Below are 24,674 nucleotides of genomic sequence, written 5' to 3'. Positions count from 1 at the left end.
CTAGAACCTGGGGGAACATCTTCAGTTAGGAGTGCAACATGGATAATAAGCCTGCAAAGGTGACTTAGAAGGAATGGCCTTTCCATCCATTTAGGGTACTGATCTAGATCTCTCCTAGAAATAGTTCCTTTTTCTGACTGCTTCTAATTTGCCATTACCTACCTACTTTTTGGTGCCTGATAATCTGGATTCCTATCGCCTATAACTGCTCTCTTCAAGGTGAACAAAAATCTCCCAACTGTCATGTCCAGCAACTTTTTCTCAGTCTGTTGCTTCTATGTGTGACCTGGGGAAAGTCTCTTAGCCTCTCAGGATCTCCAATTTCCTCATCTGTAAAGTAAAGGATTCTGGCTCTAGTCTATAATCTCAAGATCTCTAAGATTTGTTTCAGCTCTAAACACTTATGATCCCAAACTGTCTGCTTCTCAGCATCCATATCCTTCTTCAAGACTTAGCTCTTTCACTGTATTCATCTATTCTTCAATGGAATTTTAAAAACTGCACAGGTCAAGGTGTGCATATCTCACAAGAGCAGAGAAGACTTCAGCACCTTGATCCCCGCATTCCTGAGCATCTCCAGCGCTGGTCGGACATCAGCCTGGAGCTGGTCTTCCACCCCAGTGAGGCACAGTAATTCCATCTCTCTCTCCACGCTCTCTACAACAGCAGCCACCTTGAGTGTCCTGTCATGGATACTTAATTTAGCTTGGCTGTATCGATTCTGGGGGTAGGAACAGAGACTGTTACTCTTTGTAGTTCATATGCTGAATCAGTCACAGGTTACTGACATGAAGATTCACGATATTTACCAAAAATTGAAAATGACTGATTATGTATAGCAGTAGCTCATCATTAGCACAAAGTGTTTGGCACAGTTATGGGTGTGACTAATATGGCAACCACAAGTGAGCTACAAGCTCCATGTCCTCTAAGGAGGCTACAAACCCCAAGTTAAGAAAGGCTCCACCTTTCACAAGCACTGACTCCTGCTAACTTGGGAATGGAAAGTTGTAAGAAGTGAGGGATAAAAAAAACTAGACTATCTTGCACAACACTGACAATGACTTATGTTCCTAGGGATAATTCTTCAAGGAAAATATGATTTGGGCCTGATTATATATGTAGGGAAAGAGTTCAAAGGGCTTTCAGTCTATGTACCTCAAACTGGAAAAATAGAAATCTCAAAAGGTGGGAACATAAAATTTTATCAAAATATCATATGCCTGAGCTTTTAGGATATAATCTCCAATTAATCCTGCATGAACACTCTGTAATAGGATAAATCATCTGTTTCTTATGTTTTGAGTTACAGGATTAGATGCTTACAATAGCATGTGAGTGAAGATACTCAACTCTCAAGTCTTTTGCAGTTTTAAGGGAAAGTAATAAGCCCTTGCCTCATCTAGCTTTCTGATTTTAATAAAGCATGTAAATAATGCAACGAAACTAGGAAGAGTGATTATTATAAATCACATACCTCAAAATCTTGATACTGTTCTTCTGTTAATGATTTTTTGGCAACGACCAGAGTACGCAATCCTTCGCGTGCCATATTGCCACACTGGAAAAAAAAGGGAGTTTTGTAACCCTAGTGATTTGTGAGCCAGAAAAAAATCCTATTTACACTAAAAGCTATACTAGTTACATTCATGTGTGTGTGTGTGTGTGTGTGTATGTGTGTAGATAGACATAGATATATTGAGGCTCTTAATTATCACCATTTCCTTCTTAATCATCCATTCACTCAACAACAAAATACAGCATAGAGCATAAAGATAAAATGATGACCAAAATGTGAGTGCTACACTCTAAGAGCCTGCAACATACAAATATATACATAGCAGCTATGCATGGAATAAATAGGTAATAATTCATGGAGAGAAGGCACTGGAATTAAGAGGTGTTAGAGAAGGCTTCTGGCAAAATAAGGGATTTTAGTTGGGACTTAAAGGAAGTCAGAGGGGAGGAAGAAGAGTATTCCAGGCATGGGGGACAGCCAGGGAGAATCCAGAAGGCCAGTGTCATTGGATTGACGAGTATGTGGCTGGGAGGTGAGGTATAAGAACACTAGAAAGTAGGTTAGAGTTATGAAGGGTTTTGAATACCAAATATAACATTTTGTATTTGCTCCTGGAGACAAAAATGAGCCATGTGAGTTTACTGAATAGGGGATGACATGAACAGACCCAGCTTTAAGAAAATAACTTCAGTGGCTGAATGAAGGATGGATTGGAGTAGGGAGAGACTTGAGGCAGGCAAACCCACCAGCCCACTACTACAATAGTCCAGGCTTGAGGTAATGAATTTCCATTCCATTGAGCTATGCTGATTTATTGATAATTCACTCTAAATTCCTTTGTGACTGTTATGATTCAAGATTATATTAATACATACTTTTTAAAAAAACCAGTGATACTCTGAGTATTATATTTGTACTCTTGATATATTTAAAAAAATAACCAGAGGGAAAATACATAGTCTGTTTGGGAGAGCCTTTATGTACATAACTGGACAAGAATTACACTAGATAATAGAACTAGATGAGAATCCTAGTGTATTTGTGATCTGCACTGGTGGATGATATAGCCATATTTATGAAATCATGGATCTTTTAAAATGTTAAAAAAAAAGTAAAAAATAATTCTCAAATTTATTGTTAAAGGGTGATTAGTGAACATCTAGGAAAAAAAAAAGTGGTGAGCACAAGGAGCTAGCCTGGCAGAGCTTTGTTAAGAACAGGTCATATAGACTAACTTTATTTCCAACTTCCCCCCTCCCTCCACCTCTTTTTTTTTTTTTGGTATAATTATTAGACTGGGAGATGAGAGGGATGCTGAAGACATAACTTACCTATATTTTAGCAAAGCATTTGATAAAACTTTTCATACTACTCTTAATGGAAAAGATGGTGAGAAGTGGACTAGATCATAGTGCAATTAGGTTGATTAGGAACTGAATAAATGGATGGTTTGATGTTAAGGAAATTTCCAGTAGAATGAATGAGAAATCTGTTTGGTCCTGTGCTATTTAACATTTTTATTAATGATTTGTAGAAGGGCAGAGATGGCATGCTCATCTAACATGCAGATGACTAGATAACAACACTGACAGTGATGGCTGACATACTGGATGTCTAAGTTGGGCTAAAAATAATCCTGAACACTGGGTCAAGTCTAATATGATGGCATTCAATAGGCAGAAAGTTAGTCTTACAGCTGTTTCTAAAAAAAATCCTCAGCTTCACAAGTACAAGATGGGACACAGATGGGCAGATAACAGGTCATCTGAAAAGGATGGAAGAGAACTTAGAGGTTATTGTCCAACTTCCTTATTTTAAACATGAGGACTAATGTGATATTAGGTTATATTAAGAGAAGTATCCAGAACGAAGAAAATGCTGGTCCTGTCACTGACAGACATGGTCTGCCCTGGTCAGAACAACTGTGTTCAGTTCTAGGCAAGACATTTAAAGAACGACATTGATGAAATGGAGTGTCCAGAGGAGAGCGATCAAGATGGTGAAGTCCCTTGAGACCTTATGTTAAAAGGACTGATTTAAGAAACTGGGAATGTATACATAGGAAAAGAGAAGACTTGGTAGGGGAGTGGGAGAGGGTTGTTTTCCAGTACTTAAAGAGCTGTCATATGAAAGAGGGAATAGTTTTGTTCTGCTTGGTCCCAGAGGGAGGCATTAAGGCAACAGATAGAACAAATAAAATGAATAAATGACTGATGAATGGAAAAAAATTAAGCATTTACTATGTGCTAAACACTGTGCTAACTGTTAAAGGCTACAAAAACAAAAGCAAGGCAATCCTCATCCTCAGGGGGCTTACATTCTTATAGGGAGGGATAGCAAATAAAGGATGGTAGTAGCCAGGAAAGGGTGTATTGGTTTGAGAAGCTACAATGATGGTGAGTTGATACACTGGGGAGTTAACAGATACACCCTTTCTAGTAGCAATGGCAGGATTGATTTGATTATGGTTTCTAGAGAAAGAAGCGGAAAGCGTATATGAGCATGCCATGTATGACGACAAGTCAGATGGCAAAAAGATGGCAGAAGTGGAATGTAAATCATGGGTAAGTAAGGTTAGATATATTACGCCACGTGAATTTGCACTCATACACTCACCAGGGTGAGAGTTCCAAAGAAGAGTGGGCTAAACCTTCAGGGCACAGTATTTGAGAGTCTGATGGTAAAAAAAAAAATATGGCTGAAGTGAAATGTGAGATATGGCTGAGACCAATGAGATATAGTTATGAATCTGTACTGATGCAATCACTAAAGAGGGTAGTGTGGGTACCAGGGATGGAGTTCCAAAGTTGAATGGGTTACATCTTCTAGGGCATGATACATGGAGGTCCACTAGTTCAGAGGGTATAGTAGATGGCAAGAAGATGGCTTGGATGGAACTTTTAGAGAGGCAATTGGGCTTCATGCAAAGAAAAACTTCCTATTAGAGCTATTCCAAAGTGGAATGGACAGTCTTTGGAAGTAATGTTTCCCATTCTTAGAAGTCTTTGCTCAAAGGCTTGGTGACCTCTTGTTGGGATTATTTTTGTTCAAGTCTCAATTGTACCAAATAACCTCTGAGGCCCCTTTCATTCTGAAAATTTACTGAATAACTAGAAAGAGTACACCATATATCTTTTTCATCTGTTTTGTTTGTTTTGTTGTTATTGTTCTTATAATATTTTGTGCCCATGGCTGATGATGATTTGGGCGATCTGATAGAAAGTTTTACAAGTATAGAGATGGTGATAGACGGTATGTTATTTGGGGACCAGATTAAATAAGCTTAGAGACACTCATAATGATAAGTTCGGGTAACGAATTTTTTTGGGTGGTCACAGTAACTCCTTTCGAAGACTTTCTACTAAGTTGCAATCTGCTTTTTGTCAAAGTTGCATTATAATTTTTAACAAAATTGCATTATAATATTTATTTATTCCATATTTGTGTATATGTTGAAGCTCTTCCTACTAGATATAATAGGGTTCCATAGGGTCAAGGGTATGTCTTTATTATCCTTTTATCCTCACACCACAATGTTTTGCATATAGAAATACTTGAAAAAATGATTGTTATGTGAAGACATAAAAAATAATGACCACAGTAACAGGCAGCCTAGGATAAGTGCGATAAGACTGTGTAAATTAGGAGGATTTTGCTAGTCTTTTTTAGATAATAGTTCCCAGGATCCATGGCCAAAACAGTCTACTAGTTCCCAGGCTTTCACATTGTAAACAATTTCTACTGCGACTGTGCCATGAGATATAAGGATGAGATAATGTAAAATTGTGAGGCTACTGCTGGCAAATTGCCTTCTTTGTGTGCTTCTTTTTACATCGACAGTACTGGTCAGTGAGTAGGGATCTGTGAATGTGTGTGCCTCAACTGGCCCCCACTGAGCATCAGGGGGGATGTAGGGGAATGCACAAGATGGAATGCTGTGCCTGTCTTGACTGGCCCCCATTAAGATGTAGGATTCTTGCCTTGCCCCTTTTTGTCAGCCCCTGCAGGAAAGGTAATTAGGGGATCCTGTAGCACTTCATGTTCCCATTATCAGCAACTCCACTGAGAGAGAGAAGAACAGAATAATTTTTTCTTAACTCCTCCAAAGCTCTCTTCCTGTCTCCTGGATCGAGAGTGAACCCGCTAGAGGCTGGAGCCCAAAACCTTTGGTGGTGGCTCCTGCCTAATAATTGGTGTAGTTGGTGTCTCCTTTATCTCTTGTGTTACAGATTGATAGCAACAAAATATTATGAAGTCTGAATATATAAAATTAAAAAGATTTTGCACAAACAAGATCAATGTAGCTAAAATTAGAAAGGAAACAGATAAGTAGGGAAAAGCTTTGCAGTAAATTTCTGATTGCTAAGATAATTAAGGAATGGATTCAAATTTATAAGGATAAGAGCCAGTTCCCAAGTAAAAAATGGTCAAAGAATATGAAGAGGGAATTTTTTAAAATATAAATTTATTTTCAGTTTTCAATATTTACTTCCACAAGATTCTGAGTTCCAAATTTTCACCCCATCTCACCCCTCCCCCCAACCCAAGATGGCATGCATTCTGAATATCCTTTCCCCTAGTCTGTCCTTTCTTCCATCTCCCCCCCCTCTTATCCCCTTCCCCTTCTATTTTCCTGTAGGGCAGGACAGACTTGTGTATTTCCTGTATTTTCTTATTTCCCAGTAGCATGTGAAAATGGTTTTTTTTAAAAACATGTTTTAAAAACTTTAGGTTTCAAATTTTCTCTCTTCCTCCCTCTCCACCCACCCTCATTGAAAAGGCAAGCAACTCAATATAAGGTACACATGTGCAGTTATGCAAAACACTTCCATAGTAGACATATTGTGATAAACTAACTCTATTTCCCTTAATCCTATCCTGCCCTCCCATTTATTCTATTCTTTCTTTTGACCCTGTCCCTCCTCAGAAGTATTTACTTCTGATTACTCCCTTTCCCAATCTGCCCTCCTCTCTATCATCCCCCTGCTCTCTTGTCCCCTTCTCCCCTATTTTCCTGTAGGGTAAGACAGATTTCCATACCCAATTGAATGTGTATGTTATTCCCTCCTTAAGCCAAATCCTATGAGAATAAGATTCACTCATTCTCTCTCACCTTCCCCCATTTCCCCTCCACTGTAAGACTTTTCTGTTTTTTTTTTGTGAGATAATTTACCCCATTCTACCTCTCCCTTTCTTCTTCTCCGAGTATAATCCTCTCTCATCCCTTAATTTTATTCTCCAGATATGACCCCTTAATCTTCAACTCACCCTGTGCCCTGTATCTATCTATCTATCTATCTATCTATCTATCTATCTATCTATCTATCTATCCATACAATTTTTTTCCTCCAACTACCCTAATACTGACAAAGGTCTCATGAGTTATAAATATCATCTTTCCATGCAGGAATGTAAACAGTTCAACCTTAATAAGTCTCTTATGATTTCTCTTTCCTGTTTACCTCTTCATGTTCCACTTGAGTCTTGTATTTGAAAGTCAAATTTTCTATTCAGCTCTGGTCTTTTCATCAAGAATGCTTGAAAGTCCTCTATTTCACTGAATGACCATTTTTCCCCTGAAGGATTATACTCAGTTTTGCTGGGTAGGTGATTCTTGGTTGTAATCCTATCTCCTTTGCCCTCCAGAATATTATATTCCATGCCCTGCGGTCCTTTAATGTAGAAGCTGCTAAATCTTGTGTTATCCTGATTGTGTTTCCACAGTACTTGAATTGTTTCTTTCTGGCAGCTTGTAATATTTTCTCCTTGACCTGGGAACTCTGGAATTTGGCTACAATATTCCTAGGAGTTTTCCTTTGGGGATCTCTTTCAGGAGGAGATCTGTGGATTCTTTCAATTTCTATTTTGCCCTCTGGTTCTAATATATCAGGGCAGTTTTCCTTGATAATTTCTTGAAAGATGATGTCTAGGCTTCTTTTTGATCATGGCTTTCAGATAGTCCAATAATTTTTAAATTCTCTCTCCTGGATCTATTTTCCAGGTCAGTTGTTTTTCCAATGAGATATTTCACATTGTTTCTTTTTTCATTCTTTTGGATTTGTTTTACAGTGTCTTGATTTCTCATAAAGTCACTAGCTTCCAATTGCTCTATTCTAATTTTTAAGGAAGTATTTTCTTCAGTAATCTTTTGGACTTCCTTTTCCATTTGGCCAATTTTCTTTTTAGGGCATTCTTCTCCTCATTGGCTTTTTGGACCTCTTTTGCCATTTGGGTTAGGCTATTTTTTAAGGTGTTATTTTCTTCAGGGTTTTTTTTTGGGTCTCCTTTAGCAAGCTGTTGACTTGTTTTTCATGATTTTCTTTCATCACTCTCATTTCTCTTCCCAGTTTTTCCTCTACTTCTCTTACTTGCTTCTCAAAATCCCTTTTGAGCTCTTCCAAGGCCTGGGACTGATTCATATTTTTCTTGGAGGCTTTGGATGTAGGAGCTTTGACTTTGTTGTCTTCTTCTGGTTGTATATTTTGATCTTCCCTGTCACCAAAGTAAGATAAATATAGTCTGACTCTTTTTGCGCTGCTTGTTCATGATCCCGGCCAATTACTTGAGTTTTAAACTCTTTGTTAAGGTAAGAATCTGCTTCCAAGGTGGAGCATGTACTGTCCCAAGCTTTGGGGGTTTGTACAGCTGTTTTCAGATATAACTGTAGGGAGCTGTAAATTTTCAGTTCTTCCAAGGTGGTATGATAAGGAGCGAGGTATTTACTTCTTTCCTGGCCTGTGCTCTGGTCAATATTAGTGACCACAAGTACTCCTTTCTGTCCTGTAACTGTGAGGAGGGTTTTCTCTCCACAGCCACTACAAGCTCTACCATGCCAGTGCTCTTCCTTGCCCTAGGACTTCCCTCAGAACTGTGACCCAGATCCAAGCATGGGCAAAGCAAGAGATTCCTGCCTCAGCACTGGCAAAGAGGTCCCTGCAATCCCTCTCTGATCAGCCACTGTATTGCCCCTTAGTCTGTGGGCCAGAAGCTCAGGAGGCAGCCATCGCCCCTGGGTAGCACTCTAAGGGAACTGGATCTAGGAACCTGAGTTCCTCCCTCAGCACTGCAGAAACAGACTTTTCCCACTGACCTTCTAAGTTGTCTTTGGCATTCATGGATTGAGGAGTCTGGAAACCGCCACAGCTGCCCGCGATTCAGTTCTCTGAGGCCTGCTCCAGGTTTGCTGTGGCCTGTGGCCCCATGTTGCACTGTGCTCTGCTCCCAGCCCGGCATGATATACCTTTCTGATCAATCATCCAGATTGTCCCTGGGCTGGAAATTTGTTTCACTCTGTCTTTTTGTAGGTTGTGCTACTTTAGAATTTGTTTAGAGCCATTTTTTACAGGTATTTGGAGGGGTTTGGGGGAAAGCTCAAGCAAGTCACTGTTTTCACTCCACCATCTTGGCCAAAGAGGGAATTTTCAAAGGAAGAAATCAAAACTACAAAAAATCATATGAAAAATGCTCCAAATCTCTGATGATTATTAATGCTAATCAAAGAAACTCTGAGATTCCACTTCACACTTAGACTGGCAAAGCTGACAAAAAAGGAAAATGACAAATGTTGGAGGGACTGCAGGAAAGCAGGGATGTTACCACAGTGTTGGTAGAACTGTGAATTCTTCTAGCTTTTCTGGAAAGTAAGAAAGAAAGAAAGTAACTAAACTGGGGGCAGCTAGGTGGCACAGTGGATAGAGCACCGGCCCTGAAGTCAGGAGGACCTGAGTTCAAATCCGGCCTCAGACCAAACAGTTGACACTTACTAGTTGTGTGACCCTGGGCAAGTCACTTAACCCAAACTGCCTTAAAAAAAAAAGCCCAAAGTAACTAAACTGTGCATATCCTTTGACCCAGTGATACTACAACTAAGCAGATAACCAAAGATTTTAAAAGGAATAAAAGCATTCCTATATACACAAATATTTATAGCAGCTCTTTTTGTAGTGGCAAAAAACTGGAAACTACAGGGATGTCTATCAACTGGGGAAATGGTTGAGCAAATTATGGAATATGAATGTAATGGGATACTGTTGTGTCATAGGAAATGATGAAAGGGATGGTTTCAGAAAAACCTCTTAAGACTATTATGAAGTAATGCACAGAGAAGTGAGTGAGCAGAACCAGGAGAACAATTTATGCAATAACAACACTGCAAAGATAAACAAACAACTTTGAAAGACTTTAGATAGAAGTCTTAAGTCATCAATGCAATGACCAACTACAATTCTAGAAGACTGATGATGAAGTATGCTACCCATTTCCCAACAAAGCAAAGAGGTGACAGACTCAGAGCACTAAATTACACACACACACAAACACATTTTTTACCCCAACATGGTTGATGTGGGAATTTGTTTTGCTTGATCATGCCTATTTGCCACAAGGGACTTTTTTTCCCCCCAATAGGTAGAGAGAAATGTGAGGTGGCAAAAAACAGATTTCTGTTAACTAAAAAAAAACCATTTTTTAAAATGCTCTGGGGGTGGAGTTTAGAGGAGTAAGATGTGTTTAGCTTGGGAGATCAGGGGAAGTATCATGGAGACAGCTGTATGAATTAATAGGTTGAGTAGCATTTTGAAAGACCTAAAAGGTAAATTGGACATTTCAGGCTGAAGAAACATGAACAAAGGTGTAAAATGTATAGATGTGTATTAAAGGTACGAAGATGTAGAAAACTGCAGGATTTATTTTAGAAATAATAAATAATATAATTTGGCTGGAGTTTAGTGTGCATGTAAAGATTTAGTAGGTCAGAGAAGTAGGGTGCAGCCAGGATGTGGAGTCTTGAATGCCAAACCAAACAGCAGGTAAATGAAAGGATCATAGATATGATTCTGGAAGATTACTCTGGCAAGTGTGTAGGACAGACTGGAGGGGATAGACACTGGAAGTGGGAATGGTGGAGGAAGAGGAGAAAAAGAGCTGAGGATTGAACCTTAGGGAATAATAATTAGAGGGCACAGAAGGAAGAAAAGGAATCTGTTAAATAGGAAGAGGTAAGTGGAAGAATCATGGCAGTACCTTGTTATTAGAAGCCAATAGCTGAAAGTTTCAAGAAGGAAAAAGTGATGAGCAAGCTTTACTTTCTGTTAAGGAAGCTAAGAACTGAGGAGAGACCATGCAACTTGGAAACGAGGTCATCTTTCTGGTGACCTCCAAAGAATGGTTTAAGTAGGTAGGTTGGCAGGCAAATATGGGTTATAAAGGGTTATGGAATTGATGGGTAGGAAGGAATTGAAAGCAATATATATAATAATGATCATAATAATAGCATTTATATAAAACTTTAAGATTTGCAAAGAGCTTTACCTGTGTTACCTTATAGGGTAGAATACAAACAATTTTTCTGAGACTTTTGACAGTAAGAGGAAAGAAAGCCATAGAATTGTATTTTGGGTAGTAAAGTTGATGGAATGTTTGTTTTTTGTTTTTGTTTTTGTTTTTTAAATACTGGGAATACCTGAGCATATTTGTAAGCAAAAATGAAGGAACAAATGAAAGGAGGAAGACTGAGAGTACAAAACATAAGAACTGATGAAGGAAGTTCTCAGATGAGGACAATGAATGAGTAAAGGTATAGAGGAAATATGAAGTACAAGAAGGGAGCTTCAAACTAGCTTCAAACTCCTCAGTATTCATAAAGGCAGGTCATCTTCTGTTAGGGAAGCAAGGAAAAAGAACAGCTGTTGTGAGGATTTTTCCAGAGTCAACAAGAGATGAATAAAAGGTTTACCAAGGAGTCGTAAAGCAGTATCTCGTTTGCAAATTAAAAGAATGAGAGAATATAAGCATATGCTTATAGGGAGGCACAGTCAAAGCTCCCTTTGCAAGCAGATTCTCATTAAAGCCAAACAAAGGGAGAACAGAAAGAGAAAGAGAATATATTAAATTTATTTTTAGGCCTGTTGCCTGCTTCTCATGGAACCTGCTCTAATTTCTTTTAGTCCCTGGGCATAAGTAGGGGGTTTACTTTAATGGATGGATTGCTTGTTTATGCTAACATTGCCAATGTTTCAGACTGTAGTTTAATTCTAAGCTTTAAATTTCTGTGGTTTTAAGTTTCTCTCTGTGTGTGAGTGTATTATTGAAACATCTCATGTTTACCTTATCCTAAAAGTAAAACTGTCTAAGACAACTGAAAGGGGCAACAAACAAATTAATTATTTTTAGACATCAAATTAAGAACAGTTCAGAAATTCTCTTTGGCAATGACATTGGCTTTAAAACTTCAAAGGTAACATTTCTTTTCTTTACATAGTTTTCCACAAGGAACATATGTTTTCAAAAGTTTGAAAAAGAGAGGAAAGGAAACTTAAGGTATACAACTAAACCTCAATAAAAATGTTTTAATAATAACATTTTCTAGAAGTATTTGTAATAAATATTGCCCAAACTTATTTATCACTTCTGCACAGATAATGGGAGGCAGTATATATATAGAACAGTAGAAAGAGTATTGGATTTGGAGGCAGAAGACCTGGGTTCAAAATTGGGCTCTCTGTCTTTTAGCAATGAATTTGGGCATGTTAATAACCTCTCTGGGCCAGACATCAGTTATCATCTGTAAAGTAGGGGTTGACCTGTTTGAAGGTCCCTTCCATTTGTAAATCTATGATTCTATTTTGCATTTAAAGTATACCATTACAGAGATCCTGAAAGGCTTGGTACTACTTGCACCATACAGTTTTTTCTCCAAAAACTTTAAAACCTAGTTCTGTATGTTCCTAATTGACTATACTATGCCTCATGGGTCTTATAAAATGAAGAAATTTATGACAAAACATCCCAGCAGAAAAGCTACTAGAACTCTAACCATGTAATTGAAACCTGTTTCAATAGGAACATAGAATAGTCTTTTGGAGGTACTTTGATGCATGCTATATGTACTGTATTCTTCCTTGGTAAATTATGGCTTTAGAATAGCAAATTTAGAAAATATGTACTCTAAAAAAAAACCATTTAAATGTGCAGATTATAGCTTGATAATGTATTTCAGAAAACCACTAAACAAATAAATGAACAAATACATGCATTACTCTTTTCAAAAATGCAAAAAATAAATAATAATAAACCAGGTTAATACACTGCTAGGGGGTTGGATTGGAAATGAAAGCTATGGCTCCCACAGCATTCATCACTGGACACTATCCATATACAGTAAAGCATAAAAATAAACTCTATATGCAGCATATAAAATGACAAAGAGATAAATCTTAATGCAGAGTTATTGTGACTGAGAGAAACATAATATTGAATGTTTGACCTTTTGAGCATTTATAACTGATAATATCACCCCGGACTCTAAAATACCCAACAATATTAGAATGGGGAAAAATAAGCTTATACTTTAACTGATGGAAAATAAAGACACAATTTTATCTCACAACACTATCTGACCCAAATGTTCAGATTTGGAAGTGTTGTCTGCTTTTTCGGTGGAGTTAAAGTTATTTTCCCTTAGGGAGTATGCGCATTTCCACTGCGCCACACAAATTTACTCTCTCTCTCTCTCTCTCTCTCTCTCTCTCTCTCTCTCTCTCTCTCTCTCTATATATATATATATATATATATATATATATATATGTATGTTGGTACAAATCTTCAGCCATCAGTTGTACCTTTGGAGAAAAGAAAAAGCTTTCTAGAAATTTGAAAAAATGTTACTTTCCACTTAATGTAGGGGAAAGTACAAACTATGAGAGAAAAGTTAGATAAGCACTATGATATGGAAAGAGCACTGGACTGAATCCCGGGTTACAGATTCTATGCTAAGAAGGCATGTGACAAAGGACAAAATCCTTAACTTCTAAGTGTCAGTTTTCTCATCTATATTGTAGTGATCATAATATTTGTACTATTACCTTTAAAGGGCTGATGGGATGAAAGGGCTTTATACAAATGTAAGCTAGTATTAATTGTGACAGTTGATAAAGAATGCTGAATAATCCTGATTGTTCTCTAGTTTTTAACCTAAGAATAATTTAGTAGACTTATAATGTACTTTGTATTAATTCTCCTTAGAGAGATGCAATTTTACATAATATTAAACCTTAACATAATTAGATTAATATAATTGAGTACTTTTTTGAGAAATAATAATTTATCAGAATAATTAAAATGAGTGCTGTGCTCTGCTCTGAAAGACACTGAGTTTGGGCTTTCTCAATTAATATGAAAAGGGAAATTATAAAGTGCTAGTGTTTCACTAAGAATGCCTTGAAAGTCTGAATCTGGGAAGCAAAACAATAACAGTATAAGACATCTGAACTAGAAGGAAGTAAATCAACCAAAATGTCAAGCAGACTGTAAACTAATCAGAGTTTGTCTCTAGTCTCTGATAGCTGAGTAGTTATATTTTCCAATTTCTCACAATGAGTATTCCAAAATTTCAGGTTAAATTTATAAAAATATCCACTTTCCCCAGATGAACAGTCTAGTACTTCCTGATTTTGAGAGCAAATGTTTATGCCCATCATTAAAATTTTAGGGCTTTTTCTTAAGAAGAGATCACTGTAAACTCATGAACTTGTTTACTGTTACTTTTGAGAAAGCAAAGTTCTTTCAGAATACAATATATACACATAAGGATTTGGCTTTTTCAGGTGTAGCTTTTATATAGAGGCAGTTATGTGGCAGAGTGGATATAGTGTTAGACTTGGATTCAAACGACTTTTGTTCAAATCCTGCCTCAAACTCTTATAAGCTGTGTGACCCTGGGCAAATCACCTAACTTCTCTCAGCTTCAGTTTCTATATCTGTAAAATGAGGAATAATACTGGCCCCTAACTTACAGGGTTGTTGTAAGGATTGAAAGAGATAACTATGTAAAGGCTTTTGCAAACCTTACAGCACTAAAGAAATGTTATTTTTATTGTTATTGTTATTATGTGCAGAGATATGTATAGTAGACCTTTGACATTCTCTGTACAGAGAAACTATGACTGGAAAAATAACATATTATGGTCTTAATAAAGTTGTCTTTGTGGGAAATAATTTAGTGTTGTCTGTTTGATGCAAAGCATTTATTGATTTGACCCTAGAATGCTAAATAAATTAAACAAATACTTTACAATTAATTGTGCATCATTATCGCCAAAAGTAATTTTTATGACATTCTAGTAGGTCTTGAGGGAGTTTAATTTATTCATGTCCCTGATTAAATCAAAGTGCCCTGAAGGAGATATTGATTCATATTGCTAACACCATTATGAACATATGTGGCGTGATCTTTACATTAACATACTGTCTTTGTGTAGGGCAGAATAAGATCATTGCTTATGCCTAACTATACAATGGGTTATATGTGAATATACACATATGATAAAGTATATTTTGTATAAATGAAATAGACACAGAATTGGCCAACAATTTAGAAGCTTTTACTTAAGAATCCAAAAAACCAGAAATCTGACCATATGAAGGAAAATCCTAGCTAAATAAAACATTATGAGACAAATACAATTATTTTAAGTGTAATCTGATGGATAAGTTGGTGAGAATCTAGGCTGCATAAATTCTGTATAGAGACAATTGTGCATTAGACCAATTTTTTAAAATCTAATCAGGTTAATGATAGTTTCTAAAATGTTTTAAAGCATCACACTGGTTATATTCATAAAACTATTTTGAAATTTGAGTGAATAATTTTTAATATTCTCAATTTTCTTCTGACAGAATGCAAAATATTCTTCAAAATGGCTGAGTATTACTTGCCATCCGCTTCATGATTTATACTAAAAGAAAAAAGCAGTTTGCAAACATCTATTGAAAAAGGACCCACTTCAGTGCTTTATTTTACTGCTTTCTTTTTTGCTTCATGAAAAAATGAAAACAACTTCTTTCTTCTAAGCCACTTTGTTGGATACCAACGCTTGGCTTAGAATTCCTTTTTGTAAACTTATTCTAGTAACATTAGTAGTAAAATAAAATTGAGAATAAAAAATATGCTTTCTCTCTCTGCTACTTATAAAACTCAGTCATTTAAATATATTGTAGAGTTCATTTGATGGAAACAGAAGTTGAAAGGTCTTACCTCTTCTTCTAACCAATCATTGTACTGTACAATGCTAGACATAGCAACATCAGCACCTTTCATATAAAATGTAATTTCTGCAGTAGATTCATCCTGTAAATGCAATGAAAACAAACACAGTTCCATTTAAGTGGGAGCACTTCTAACAGCTAACTTTTGGGTTAATGCAAAATACATTCCTTTGTGACAAATCTTTTGCTGTATGGGCTAAACTTTCCCATCAGATACACAATCAAGAGCTAATATCATATATTTATTTGATCTTTGAGATGCTAATTAGTAAAAAAACTGTCTAAAAATTTGTGAATATTATAGCAATATAGGCATTACTTTTCTCAAAATCTTATAGAGTAATTTAGTACTTAGCTATGTTGCAAATTTCCAAGATATATCAATGGACATGTGTTCTTCAAAAAGCAATCAGTAGTGTATTTGGTAAATTTATGATCATGAGCATGAATAAATTAAGCATGTTTTTGTTTAATTTTAAACAGCCTAGGTCAACATATAAGATTTACAAGTAAGCATTCTTGTATATTCAGCCATTTACCTTGTTAGATAATTATTTTATATCTGAGGATGGCTGATTAATTCCTCTGTCAATAGATTATTAGTTTAGGTGTTTCTAATTCATCCATTGTTAGCTGGTCTCGAGTTTGCCTTGTTGAATAAGGAAGGTACACATAGAACATACTGAATTCTTAACCTCCCTTTCCCATATCTAACCCTAAACATAAGCGTTTTGATTAAAGCTCTTAATTGATTTCATAAAATATTAGATGCTGAAGGATAAAATCTTTCAAATAACTAACTGAAACTACCATTTCAGAATAGTCTATTTGTAATGTACACGTTGAAGAATAGAAAGTATTTTTCCAAAATAAGTTTAAAAAACTTACCCTCACTATGATTCCCATTCGTTTGCTCTCAGAAGTGAATGGAAAAATCTGTAGAATAGAGTATGTCAGAATCTGTCCACCAGGGGTCTTCAGCTGCATGGAGGTAAGGTCCCTGTTAACGAGAGTAAGACCAACACTCTCTGTCCATTGCACCAGAGCTACCTAAAGAAAACCATGTAAAATGTTAGAGGTAAATTATTTCCTCATGTAAATAGCATCAATGACAAATGGTGGGCTTTAGATTATAGGTTAGAAGGTTTATGATGACATGACAAACTTAGGAAAGTTTATAGCTTTGGAATTCAGAGTTCCTCCCTCCCTCCTCAGGATTGGGGGGTGGGATGGGGAGGTAGCTCATCACTTCAACTACAGAACTGAACAGTATTTTTCTAGATGTGTAATATGAAAAAAGTTTACCTGACTTTATTTTTTATAAAAAGAACATTATTCACTTTGATGACTTTAATGTAATTAGTATCTAATACTTTGAAGTAAATTTTCTTTATTAGCTCTCTTGAGGTCTTTGAAGACTAATATGAAGCAAATATTTATTAGTCCTGGATAGTTTAGTTCTGGAAGGAGAGGAACTGACTGGATGGTGTCTCACGCTTCTTTCTATTTCTGAGACTAAGATTTGATAATATTGTAAACAGATAACTTTCATATTGCTCAGAAGCCAAAGAATTTGAAAAATAATAGCTATACTGACTCTATATAACATGGATATAACATAGAAAGTTAGCCACTTACGAATATTCCTTAAATGAAAATATTTTAATATTCAAAATGTTTTTGAAGTTGACATCTTTGAAAATAACTTTACTTTTTAAGTGTTACATATTTAAGTTTCAATAAACAACATAACTCAGAAGAACTCTTCTACAGTTAAAGTAACTTAAAATACCTATAATTTAACATTCAAATATAAAAGAAGGATGAATGACTGGGGGGATAAAGTTTCTTGAGAAAAATCACCAATGAGCATTAAAATCTTCATGAGGATTTTGATTTTCACTTAATAATGCCTTTTCATTTTTTTAAAAAATGTTTTATCTGACTTTATAATGATTTTCCAAAATAATCAGGAAAAGATCAAATGGCATGCCATAAGTTTCCATAGATATATTTATGGCCACTAATGATAACAAGGAATGCCATTTATATAATTTAGATAAAGAGATGATATAAAGAGGATTTTTTATGGTTAGAGACCTCTCTATTTTCCCATATAAGACTCTCATTTGGTTTGCTTTGTAGAAGACTGTGACATGCTAACTTACACATACTTTTTGAGTTTTATTTTGTATTTTCTAACAGTCAATAAGCATTTAATAAGCGCCTACCATGTGCCACTGTGCTAAGACTGGGGATAAAAGGCAAAAACCAGTTCTTGCCCTCAAGGAACTCACAGTCTAATTGGGGAACAACATGCAAATAGACACACACAGCATAAATCTGGGATAATCTCAGAAGACATGAAGAGTAAGAAGGATTGGGAAAGGTTTCTTGAAGAAAGTAGGAATTTAGCTGAGACCTGAAGGAAGCCAGGGAAGTCAGGAGGAGAAGATGAGAAGGGAGAGAGCTCCAGGCATGGAGAATAGCCAGTGAAAATGCTTAGAGTCTATTAGAGTCAGGGTGTCTTTACAAAGAGCAACAAGGAGGCCAGTGGCATACTAGCTGGTAGAGTAGGTGCAGGAATGCATGGTACAAATAGACTGGAAAGGTTGGAAGGGGCCAGGTTATTATGGACTATAAATGCCAAACAGGATTTTATATTTGATCTGGAGGTAACAGGGAGCCACTAGTGGGATGTGTTTTGTCTCAGTTTTACTATATAATTTACCTTACTCAATTCTACTTTCTCCATTAAAATCTTGCTATGATACCTCATTTTGCTGCAAAGTGACCCTGTATTCTCAAGGGTTTTGTATGAGAAGCATTGCTTTAATTCCACCAACCTGGAAATGGTTTGAATATGGGACTGGTGACAGATTATAGCTACTATATTGCTATGTTAAAAGGCATGATTTGGTGCCTTTCACCATTTCTTTTGCAGATGACTGAATAGAGGGACAAGGGAGGAAATAAGCATTTATATAACACTTACACTGTGTTAAAGTGCTTCGTAAATATTATCTCATTTGATTCTCACAACAAACCTTCAAGGTAGGTGCCATTTTATCCTCATTTTACATGTGAGGAGGTTGAAGCAAATAGAGACAAAGTGACTTGCCCAGGGTCACAAAGTAGTATAGAGGCTGAATATGCACTAAGGTCTTCCTGACTCAAGGCCCAGTGCTCTCTCTATTGCACCATCTAGTTGCCTAAGTGTATATGAACAGCATTCTGTACCCACAGTCCCAGAATTCTCAACCAATAGGAGGGGAGTTCACAAGGGGATGTGTATTTAGCTAGCAGTTTTTTGCCCCTGAAAAAGAGGGTTTTTAGTTGAAAGCCTGATATGTCAGTAACAGAACACGGAGGCCAAGAAGGCCAAGGAAACCTAAGGTTCATTAAGAAAGGAAGTGTCAGAAACTGTTATTGCTGTATTCTGCCATGGTCATTCCACGTCTGGAGCATAGTGTTCAATTCGGGGAAAAACATTAGCAGTGCACTGATAAGTTGGAAGGTATCCAAGAGGGTAACCAGAATGGTGAGAATTGCAGCTATCATCTAGGGATAGGATGACAAAAACTGGGAATAATTAGGCTGGAAAAAAAAGACAGGGCAGAGGACAGGTTAGCTATATTCAAGTAAGTTGATGGGCTATCAAATAAAAGAGGAGGTGTACATATTCTCTTTGGGCCTAAAGAGCAGAACTAGGAATAATGGATGAAAATTATTCTCAACTAATAATCTTGCCATTTCTATTTCCATAATATCTTTTGTATCCATCTGCTTGTCACTACTCACAAAGCTGCCACTTCAATTCCAGGCCTCATCTCTTCTTGCCTACACTTTTGCAATGCCTCCTAATTAGTCTTCCTGCCTCAAGTTTCTCTCTTCTTAATGCCATCTTCCACACAGCTAACAAAGTGATTTTCCTTAAGCACAGGTCTGATCATGTTACTTTCCTACTCAATAAACTCCCCTTGGCCTCTAGGATAAAATATAAACTCTTCAATGTGGCTTTTAATACCTTTTACAACCTGAACCCAACATTCCTTTTGAATCTCACAATGTATTGCTTTCCTTCCTACAGTCTATGGTCCAGCCAAGCCAGCCTTCCCTGCGCTCCTTACATAGCACCCTCCATATCCTCCCATCTCTGGGCCTTTGCACTGGCTGTCTCTGGTCTGCCCCCAGCCTAGGAATGCTCTCTCATCTCATGCCAGTCTTTCAGAATCCCTCACTTCCTTCAAAACATAGCTCAGACACCATTTTTTACATCAAGTCTTTCCTCATTCTTCCTTAACTACCTTGTATTTATTTTGTGTTGATTCTGTATATACATATACACATGCTGTCTCTCCCAAAAGAATTTAAGCTCCTTAAGAGGAGGGTCTATTTTGTTTTTTGTCTCTTTATACCTAGTGTCTACAACAATTCCTGGAACACAGTAGACACTTAATAAATACCTGGTAATTGACTAAAGGAAATAGGAAATTTAGGCTTGAGTAAGGAAAATGTTCTTAAAAATTACAACTACTCAAAAGTAGAATGGGTTGCCACAGGAAGTAATGTGATCCCCTTCACTAGAGGTCACAAGATTATTAGGATTGTAAATTTAGAGTTGTAAATCTAGACCTTAGAGAGAATATAGTCCAACATCTTCATTTTTCAGTTGAAGAAACTAAGGCCTTAAAAGCTTCAGTGCTATGCCCAAGTCAGAGAGGCAGGAAGTGTCAGAGGCAGGATTTGAATCAAAATCCTTTAACTTCAGAGTCAATGGACTCTCAATTACACTATGGTACCTTTAAGCAAAAGCTGAATGAGAATGCTGGATCTGTATACCTTATTGAGGTATAGGCTGAACAACATGGCCTAAATTGTTCCTTTCAACTCTAAAATTCATTGATTCTCTGACACCAACATTTTCCCAGTGATGCTGTCAATCACAGAATACCAAAATCTCTTAAAAAATAAAAATTACCCAAAGGGCAATGAAAAAATGAATGGCTGATAGAAATAGGCTGCAGCACGTTACTAATGATATCTTGTGCACAAGTGATGGCACAGAAACACTGTCAAGGGAAATTTATGAGTAGAAAAGGGTATGGATTAGTCAAGGAGTAAGCATGAAAACAGGGGCAGCTATGTGGTATAGTGGATAGAGTGTCAGGCCTAGAGTCAGGAAGACTCATCTTCTTGAATTAAAATCTGGCTTCAGACACTTACTAGCTAGGTGACTCTGTCACTTAACCCTGTTTGCTGCAGTTCTTCATTTATAAAATGAGCTGGAAAAGGAAATGGTAAACCACTCCAGTATCTTCACCAAGAAACCCCTAAATGGGGTCAAGGAGAGTCAGACATGACTGAAATAACTGAACAACAACAAAAAATCAAGTATGAAAGCCAGAAAGGGGACAGCTCAAGTGCTCTACTGGTATCCTTGTGACAGTAAAAGAATCATGAAAAGAATCCAGCATGTTGGATGGCTCCCCTAAGGATGACACAGAAGATATGGAATTATATGGAAGGCCATAGAGGATAACTACACAGGTGAGAAAATATGATGTAGTGGTAATATCACAGCTGAAGGGAGTAACTACATCAATGAAATCATATATCCACCTAAGTGTTCTGTATATATGTAGACACTTAACAGATATGTGCTGAATTTAAATTAAAAATCTACATGATGGATCATTATATAGAAACTGAATTAATCCAGCATAGTTTGTCCAACAGAAACCTCTATGATGAATTGTGGTACATGAATGTACTAGAATATTACTGCGCTGTGAGAAAAGATGAACATGATGAATACAGAAAAACATGTAGAAACACACATATCTTCCCCCCCCAACCCGTCCTGGCCCCCTGGCACCGTACAACATGAAGTAAACAGAGTGAGGCAAACAACATACAGGATAAATACAACATAAATGGAATTGAAACAATCAAAACTGAATGTTGTGAAATTATTAAAAAAAAATTTGGCCCTCCGAAAAATGATCTGAGAAGAAAACCGCTCCCTCTTTGCCAAGGAAGAGGGACCCATGGATGTGGAACATCATATTTTTTTCTTATGTACTGATCATTTCTGCTGGAGTTTTTCCTCTCCTCTTTACTTTTTTTTTTTTAATGAAGAAAGGAGAGTGATAAGAGGGGAAATCCATGCAATATGAAAACAGGAGATTAAAAAAAAGAAACCTATGTTATTTACCAATCAAGTGCTCCTGTATTAGGCAACTGATAAAAGATGAGATATGTAACAGAATGTTGAGCCATACGAGTCCTTAGTAGTCATCTAATTTGATACACAGTAACTGAAGCCAAGAGAGGTTAAATAACTGACTTTTTCATAGTTACAAAGGGAAGAAATATGGGACTAGAACTCAAATTCTTTCTAGTGCACCAAGAGACTGAGAATTTCTTTTGGTTCCTTCATGTATATTAATATGTCTCCTTAAAATAGCAATATTTCATTTCTTTCTGGAAAAAAAAACTTTTCAGAAGAAACAATATTATAGTTGAACAGTATCCTAGCATTATAGTTGAACAATATTAGAGCTGAAAAAGTAAGTTTTCCTCTCAAAAATTTTGAAGACTTTATATAGGTTCAAATTGGTGAACCTCAAATTTTCAAATATAGTAAGATCTGTACTAATGAATATTGAGAACAAACCCAGCTGATTTTGTATTTTTAAAATGAAAATCAGAGTGATAGAATAAGTCACTTGGTGTTTGATAAAATAAGCTTCCTTTCATTGGAAAAAATTCAGGCAGAGGCTGGGTAAACACCTGTCATGAAAATGATATAGGAAGGATTTCTACATTGGATGGAAAGTATGTCAGAGATAACCTCTAAGGTCCTTTTGAACTCTAAGTCTATGACTGTGTTTGTCACCCAGTGAGTCACTGAAAGCAGTTGGAATTAGAACTCAGCCTCTGAGTTTCCTGCTTGTTATGAAGTTATAGAGCTATACTACTTGCTAAAATCACAGTGTTGATAATGCAGTACTATAATTTACAGCATATTACTAATATCAGTGAATGGGACTGTCAGCACTAATAAAAGAAGATATAGAGGCAGCAAAAAAGAAATACACAAAAGTATAAGAAATGGACACTTCAAAAAAAGCATTTTTTAAATGTTCAAAATCACAGGAAGACACTTTAAAAAATATTCTTCTTCAATAACACTTCCACAGAAGCTGAAAATGATCCAATACTCCCAAGGTTAATTTTCAATTTACTCAAGTGAAAGGTTACTATTACATTTTGACCTGTAAATTGTATCTTTCTTCTAATACCCTATCATCTCATTTGTGTCCCACTGCAGCTAGGACTTAAGCATTCTATATTTGGTGACTCACATCTGTTTATTATTTAGTTTATGCATGGCTTCACAACCCATTTGAGTTAGTAACTTGTAGCAAAGTCATTTTAGCTCATTATACCTGGCCTAAAACGCCATACATTTTAAAGCAGTGATCATTTTAAGGATCATCTCTCTCTATAGGATGAATCATATGAGAAAGAAATCTGCCCTCTTTTTGCTAAGGAAGAGGAACCTATGGATATAGAACATTATATTTAACACCATGTTTTTTCTTATGTATTGATAACCTCTCTCTGTAGGAGAATCATATGAAAGAGAAATTCATTTGAATGTCAAGAAAAAACTACTGATCTTTCTAAAATCTAACTTAAAGAAGTAAGTTTTTAGGTAAAAAAAAAAGTCAACATGGAAAAACATTCCATGTCCATAATATTCAGGATTAAGGGTTTTATATGAAGTAAAGTAAATTTACTTTGGAAATTTAAAGTCTTTTGAAATATAAATAACTTCTAGAGTCACTGTGGAATAAAAATAACTAGTAAACTGACATACAGTACTTTCAAAATAATGGCTGCTGAATTCATGCCCATTTATTTTCTAAAACATAAGGCTATGCTTTAACTCAGTAGTATTAAACTCAAAACAAAATGGAACCGTATAGGACTCTGCTTATTGACTTAGAAAACCACAAATTAACATTATCAAGGTAGTACTGTATTTTTATTTTGTTAAACATTTCCCAATTATATTTTAATCTTGTTAGACTGGGTTAGACACCACTGCTTTAACTCAATCGACCAGGCTGACCTATTCAGTGTGGCAATTCACAACTCTGATTGTACATATGTAGCTTTCAGCATTTTAACATTAAAATGAAACATAAACAGAATAGCAGTTTTCTGCTTTAGTTATAAATACTTTTCACAGAATCAAAGATCAGAAGGTATTTTAGAGTTTGTTTTGCCCAAATATATTCAAATAATAATTTCTCTTTCCAACAAATAGTTATCCAGATTTTACACAAAGACTTGTGATGAAGAAGAACCCATTCCATTTTTGTAAAGCTCTAATTATGAAATTAGTTGTTAGGAAAAAATTTCTTATGTAAATCAAAAATATTTGTGACGTCTACCCATCACTCCTAGTTCTTCCACCTCTAGGTAGCAATAAACAGCACATTTAATGATACCTGAAGATATCTATCATGCTTTGGTTAAGTACTCTCAGAGTTCAATACACAGTCAATAGGGAAATGTAGTTGAGGACACTGTACACAGAAGGCATGAATGATGGCCTTAGAACATATAAAGAGGTAGGATATGGAGTACTGAGTGTAGTGCAGGGTTGCTAGAACATAAAGCGTATTAAGGGGAAGAATGTGAAATAAGGCCTGAAAGGTAGGTTGTAGCCAGATTTTAGAAGGCTTAGATTTTACCCTAGAGGAAACAGGGTTGCCACTAAAGGTTTTTGATTGGGGAAAGGGCAGTGTGTGTCATGGTCAGATTTGTGCCTAAAGATATCTTGGCAGCTGTATGCAGGATGAGTTTGAGAGAGAAAAGCCTTGAAACAGGTAGCCCATTTAGGAAGCTATTACAATAGTCCAGGTGAGAGGATCTTAGGGCCTAAATTAGTGAGGTGGTCACATTATAAATAGGCAGATAAGGAACACTGTGAGAAATGTGGGGGCAGAGTCAATACAATCTGTCAAATGAATGGAGATAGGTTATTAATAATCAAGAGTCTAGGATAAGGGTTCATAGCCTGATGTCCATTAAT

General features: G+C 36.3%; 1 protein-coding gene across 7 annotated transcripts in view; it reads right to left on the bottom strand.

Annotated features, from left to right (window-relative positions):
• Positions 1-24,674, bottom strand: part of ATP9B (ATPase phospholipid transporting 9B) — a 460,772-nt gene that overhangs the window by 54,559 nt on the left and 381,539 nt on the right. For all 7 annotated transcript variants that reach the window (XM_020986912.2, XM_020986914.2, XM_020986916.2 and 4 more), the window contains 4 exons: positions 16,451-16,612; positions 15,552-15,644; positions 1,478-1,561; positions 551-721 (listed from right to left, as the gene is read on the bottom strand). In XM_020986912.2, the coding sequence (XP_020842571.1) occupies positions 551-721; positions 1,478-1,561; positions 15,552-15,644; positions 16,451-16,612 (510 nt within the window). The remainder of the gene's footprint in view (positions 1-550; positions 722-1,477; positions 1,562-15,551; positions 15,645-16,450; positions 16,613-24,674) is intronic.

Source organism: Phascolarctos cinereus, unplaced genomic scaffold, assembly GCF_003287225.1.
Source record: "Phascolarctos cinereus isolate Bilbo 61053 unplaced genomic scaffold, phaCin_HiC Scaffold_4;HRSCAF=312, whole genome shotgun sequence".
NCBI classification, from domain to species: Eukaryota; Metazoa; Chordata; class Mammalia; order Diprotodontia; family Phascolarctidae; genus Phascolarctos; species Phascolarctos cinereus.
Note: the sequence above shows the minus strand (reverse complement) of the source record. Positions and strands in the feature narration are given on the sequence as shown.